This window comes from Nicotiana tomentosiformis, chromosome 9, assembly GCF_000390325.3.
Source record: "Nicotiana tomentosiformis chromosome 9, ASM39032v3, whole genome shotgun sequence".
Taxonomy (NCBI): Eukaryota; Viridiplantae; Streptophyta; class Magnoliopsida; order Solanales; family Solanaceae; genus Nicotiana; species Nicotiana tomentosiformis.
In genome coordinates, this window is record NC_090820.1 from 37,277,495 (window position 1) to 37,283,515 (window position 6,021).

The window sequence follows — 6,021 nt, forward strand, 5'->3', positions numbered from 1 at the left end:
CAATTAATGTGTGGTCCGCACTCTTTCAACACTTAGCCAATTTTTTATGACATAGTCCCTGCAATGCACATCCATCCCTGCATACACTTCAAAACTAGTTAGCACAAAACAAAGCCTATCTAATGAAAAAGAAAAAGAAAAAGACACATGGGTTGCCTTCCAAGAAGCACCTGATTTAACGTCGCAGCACGACACAGGTTACCATCAATCACTTGAAATGAATTAACGCCACAACGTGGCAATCATCCACTTTGCCAAGATAATGTTTCACCCGATGACCATTGACTCTAAACATTTCATCATTCTTGTTCTTCAAGTCTAATGCACCAAAGGGTGTCACATGCACAACCTCAAATGGACCACTCCACTTGGATTTCAACTTTCACGGAAACATCCGCAACCGAGAATTGAACAATAGCACAACATCGCCTTCTTTGAACTCCTTGTTCCGGATGTACTTGTCATGGAGGTACTTCATCTTGTCCTTGTACAAGGACGAACTTGAATATGCATGGAACCGTAATTCATCAAGCTCATTCAATTGTGCCACCCTTAAGTTCTCGGCGACATACCATTCAAGATTAAGCTTCTTCAATGCCCATATAGCCTTGTGCTCAAGTTTCATCGGTAGGTGACACGCTTTTCCGAACACTAACCGATACGAAGACATACCAATCGGTGTTTTGTAAGTCGTCCTATAAGCCCAAAGAGCATCATCAAGTTTCTTTGACCAATCCATACAGTTGGCATTCACGGTCTTTGACAAAATACTCTTGATCTCCCAGTTGGAAACTTCAACTTGCCCGCTTGCTTGAGGATGATAGAGGGTCGACACTTTGTGAGTAACACAATACTTTGTAAGTAAGGTATCAAAATCTTTGTTGCAAAAGTGTGATCCCCCATCGCTAATAATGGCCCTTGGAGTACCAAACCTTGTGAAGATGTTCTTTTTCAAAAATGCCACAACACTCCGAGCTTCATTGTTGGGCAAATCTACGGCTTCAACCCACTTTGACACATAATCCACAACTACCAATATGTAAGTGTTCCCACAAGAACTCATGAACGGACCCATGAAATCAGTGCTCTACACATAAAAAATGTCAATCTCTAAGATGGCGTTGAGGGGCATCTCATTTTTCTTAGAAATCCTACCAGCCCTTTGATATTCATCACAATGCTTGACGAGATCACTAGCGTCCTTGTAAAGAGTAGGCCAATAGAATCCACAACTCAACACTTTTGTTGTCGTTATAGCTCCACCATGGTGACCACCATATGGCGAAGAGTGGCAAGCCTCAAGAATTTCCATTTGTTCCTCCTCCGGTACACATCGTCGAATCACACCATCGGTACAAATCCGGAAGAGATAAGGATCATCCCAATAATAGTCAAGGCAATCCCGTTTGATCTTCTTCCTTTGGTTTGAAGAGAACTTATTCGGTACAATGCCACTCACAAGATAATTGGCAAAGTCGGCGAACCATGGCATCCCGGTCATAGAAATGGCTAGGAGTTGCTCGTCGGGAAATGAATCATTTATCTCAAGGCCATCATGTGCCCACCCTCCTCCTCCAAACGAGACAAGTGGTCCCCCACTTGGTTTTCACTTCCTTTGCAGTCTTGAATATCTAAATCAAACTCTTGCAAAAGAAGCATCCACCGCATTAGTCTTGCTTTAGAATATTTCTTGCTCATCAAATATCGAAGCGCCGCATGGTCGGTGTGAACAATCACCTTTGTACCCATCAAGTACGGGCGAAACTTTTCCATAGCAAAAACAATAGCAAGGAGCTCTTTTTCGGTCACTGTATAGTTGACTTGGGCATCATTTATGGTCTTACTAGAATAATAGACCAGATGGAAGATTTTGTTGATACGCTGCCCCAAAACTGCTCCGACCGCCACATCACTTGCATTACACATGAGCTCAAAAGGCAAGCTCTAATCCGGTGTGGTGATAATAGGAGTAGTAATAAACTTGAACTTGAGCAATTCGAATGCCTTCATACAATCCTCATTGAAATGGAACTTGGCATCCTTCTCCAAAAGTTTACATAAGGGGTTTACCACCTTAGAAAAGTCCTTGATGAATCGGCGATAGAACCCCGCATGACCCAAGAAGCTCCTCACTCCCTTCACGGATGTAGGGGAGGGAGTTTGGAGATCACATCAATTTTGGCCTTGTCGACCTCAATACCATGCTTTGAAATTTTGTGACCGAGGACTATGCCTTCTTCGACCATGAAGTGACATTTCTCCCAATTTAAAACCAAGTTTGTCTCCTCACATCTTTCTAAGACCTTATCCAAGTTGTTCAAGCAATCATTGAAGGAATTCCCAACCACAGAGAAATCATCCCTAAAGACCTCAAGAAAATCCTCCACCATGTCGGTGAAGATGGCTATCATACACAGTTGAAACGTCACCAGTGCATTGCATAACCCAAATGGCATCCGCGAGAATGTGAAAGTACCATAGGGATAAGTGAAAGTAGTCTTCTCTTGGTCCTCAAGAGCAATGAGAATTTGATTGTAGCCGGAATATCTATCAAGGAAACAATAAAAAGCTCGTCCGGCCAACCTATCAAGCAGTTGATCAAGAAATGAAAGCGGAAAATGATCTTTCTGATTGACTTTGTTGAGCTTCAAATAGTCCATGCACACTCTCCATTCGGTCACCGTTCTTGTAGGAATCAATTCGTTCTTGTCATTGGTGACCACAGTCATACCCCGTTTCTTTGGGACACATTGCACCAGAGAGGTCCACGGGCTATCGAAAATGGGGTAAACTACCCCGGCATCCAACCACTTTATGATCTCCTTCTTTACCACCTGTTGCACACCTTCATTTAATCTTCCTTGATGTTCAATGGAGGATTTGGCATCCTCCTCCAAAATAATCTTGTGCATGCAAAAGGCGGAGCTTATACATCGAATATCCGCCGATGTCCATCTTATAGCTTTCTTCCTCTTTTGAAGCACCGCCAAAGTAGAATCTACCTGCACGTTAATCAAGCAAGAGGAAAGAATAACAAGTAAAGTAGAACATGGGCTAAAAAATCATACCTGAGATGTAAAGGCAATGGCTTTAACTCCAAAGTGGGAGGCTCCTCAATTGAGGGCTTTGTTGGAGGAGTTTTCCGGTTGTCAAGATCTAAGGACAATTTTCGGGGTTCATAAGTATATGACCCCATTCCTCATAATGCATTTACACATTCCACATAGCCATCCTTATCATCATCATCATGATTAAGCAATACGACCTCCAAAGTATCATCAACATTCATCATGGCACTAGCATCATCAACAATCACCTCGCTCACTAAGTCCACAAACGAACGAACTTTGTTGTTATTCAGTTGCCTCATAGATTTGCACACACGGAAAACCACATTTTCATCGCCCACCCGAAAGGTGAGATCACCAGCTTCCACATCAACAAGAGCCTTCCCTATAGCAAGGAAAGGTCTACCCAAGATAATAGGCACCTTATAGTCCACTTCGCAATCAAGAATCACAAAGTCCGCCGGGAGGATGAACTTATCAACATGAACCAGCACATCATCAATAATACCCAATGGTCTCTTCATAGTACGATCCGCCATTTGTAACCTCATAGATGTGGGTCTTGGTTGTCCAATTCCCAAAGTTTTGAACACCGAGTAGGTTATCAAGTTGATACTCGCCCCTAGATCACATAGAACTTTGGCAAAGTCGACACTTCCAATAGTGCAAGGGATTGTGAAAGCATCAGGATCTTCCAATTTTAGAGCCATTGAGTGCACAATAGCACTCACTTTATGTGTCATCTTGATAGTTTTACAATTCATAGATCTTTTCTTTGTCACCAAATCTTTCATGAACTTTACATAACCGGGCATTTGTTCCAACGCCTCAACCAATGGCACATTAATGGATAATCTCTTCATCATGTCAATAAACTTCTTGAATTGGTTCTCACTATTTTGCTTGGCGAGCCTTTGAGGGTATGGATGAGGAGGCCTTGGCATTGGTGCCTTGGCCTTTGGCACTACCGGTTCTAGTATGTCAATCACGTGTTCCCTAGATGGGTTCACTTCTTCTTGGGTCTCCTCCACGCTCACATCAATGTCAATTTCACTTCTTCATTAGCTTGAACCACATTGCTTGGAATCTCATCTTCTTGAACCAGTACATCATTATCCATAATTCTTCTTTGATTTGAGGTGGTTGTATCTCCACCTCTTCCACTCCTTGTTGTTACGGCCATGGCATGTCCCATGTTGTTCCCTCCCTTTGAATTTACCACTGTATCACTAGGTAGTGCCCCCTTAGGACGAGTGTTTAAGGCTTGCGAGATTTGCCCTAATTGAACTTTCAAATTGCGGATTGAAGTGTTGTGATAGGCTAATTGAGCATCGGAGTCAGCATTTTTCTCCATCATTTATTTGAACATATTTTCGATCCGTCCCATCTCATTGTTATAAGAACTAGAACCTTGAGACAGATAAGGAGGCGGGTTGTTTAGTTGTTGATATATCAGGGGCCTTTGAGAGCCCGGGCCCCGATTCCCTTGGTTACCGTTCCAACCCCCTTGGTTGTTGCCTCTCCAATATCCTTGATTATTGCCACCCAGTTGCCTTGGTTGCCTTGATTGTTCCAATTACTTTGATTGTTGGTACCGCCACTCTAATTGCCTTGGTGGTTTTGATTGTTCCAATTTCCTTGAGACCGCCATTGTTGGTGATTCAGGCCTTGAGAGTTGTTCCTTTTCCCTTGGTAGTTATTCACATATTGCACTTGTTCCTCTTGCTCATTGTATGATTCATCTTGGACGAACCCACTATCATCTTGCACAAATTGTTCCATACGGTTTTGTACTTGTTGACCCTTTTGCCTTCGCTTGTTCACCATCATACTGACACCTTCCATTGCATTTACTTGCTTAGGACCTTGAACATATTGAAGTTGAACTTTGGCCAATTGATTCATTGTAGTGGTTAACTCGGCAATTGCTTGCCCATGATCGTGCAATTCTTTGTGTAGGTGAATCATATTTGGATCACTTTGAGGAACATTTGCTCTACTTTGCCATGCCGATGAAGTATCCGCCATTTCATCTAAGATTTCGCAAGCTTCGACATAAGGTGTTGTCATGATATTTCCACCGGCAAGTTGGTTGACCATGCATTGATTAGTAGTATTGATCCCACTGTAGAAGGTTTGTTGAATCATAGCCTCAGTCATGTCATTATTCGGGCACTCTTTCACCATAGCGCGGTACCTCTCCCATATCTCGTGCAAAGGCTCATTGGATTCTTGTTTGAATGCTAGAATCTTGTCTCTAAGAGTAGCCATATACTCGGAAAAAAGGAAATTGGAAATGAATTTTTCCGCCAATTCATCACATGTATGGATAGAATGGTTTGGCAATCTTTCTAACCAGTCCAAGGCTTTTCCCCGTAGAGAAAAGGGAAATAGTCTCAACCTTAAAGCATTCTCTGAAATGTTGGTCTGTTTACTCCCCCAGCAGGTGTCCACAAATCCTTTCAAGTGCTTGTACACATTTCGATTCGGAGCCCCGGTGAAGAATCCCCGTTGCTCAAGCAATGTAAGCATAACATTTGTGATTTGAAGGTTGCCCGCCCTAATGCGGGGCGGGACTATGGCACTTTCGTACCCTTCATTCGGCAACACCCGTTGTGGAGCCTCTCTTGGTGGATTAGGGGGAGGAACGAGAATGTTGTCTTGAGGCGGCCGACCTCGTCTATTTGCTTGAGGTTCAAGAGGAACCTCTTCAACTGGGTCATCTTCCACGTCCACATCCCCCAAAGGCATGTTTCCAATAGGATCATTGTTGAGAGCCATTTGTTTGTACCTACAATCGAATCACAAAAAGGTTAGTAACTTGGAAGGAAAAGAAGACAAGTCACACACAAAATCAAATATATAGCTAAATCCATTTTTAACTCCCCGGCAATGGCGGCAAAAATTGATGTCACCTAAACTCACACCACTAATTTAGGTTGCGAGGCGGTCG

General features: G+C 43.0%; 1 protein-coding gene across 1 annotated transcript; it reads right to left on the reverse strand.

The window, feature by feature from the left end:
* Nucleotides 1-208: 208 nt before the first annotated feature.
* On the reverse strand, nucleotides 209-3,883 carry LOC138898608 (uncharacterized). Its single transcript, XM_070184687.1, has 5 exons — nucleotides 3,685-3,883; nucleotides 3,317-3,453; nucleotides 2,809-3,002; nucleotides 502-695; nucleotides 209-318 (listed from the first exon to the last, which is right to left on the reverse strand). The coding sequence occupies exons 1-5, from the start codon at nucleotides 3,881-3,883 to the stop codon at nucleotides 209-211; spliced, it is 834 nt and encodes a 277-aa protein (XP_070040788.1).
* Nucleotides 3,884-6,021: the final 2,138 nt, after the last annotated feature.

Excerpts from the sequence above, each read along its gene's own strand:
- LOC138898608 (XM_070184687.1), bottom strand. The coding sequence starts at position 3,883 with ATGCCCGGTTATGTAAAGTTCATGAAAGATTTGGTGACAAAGAAAAGA. Across the intron at positions 3,003-3,316 it reads TTGTGGACTTAGTGAGCGAG|GTAGATTCTACTTTGGCGGT; the intron begins GTGATTGTTGAT and ends ATTAACGTGCAG. Across the intron at positions 696-2,808 it reads AAGAAGGAGATCATAAAGTG|GACGACTTACAAAACACCGA; the intron begins GTTGGATGCCGG and ends TTGGGCTTATAG.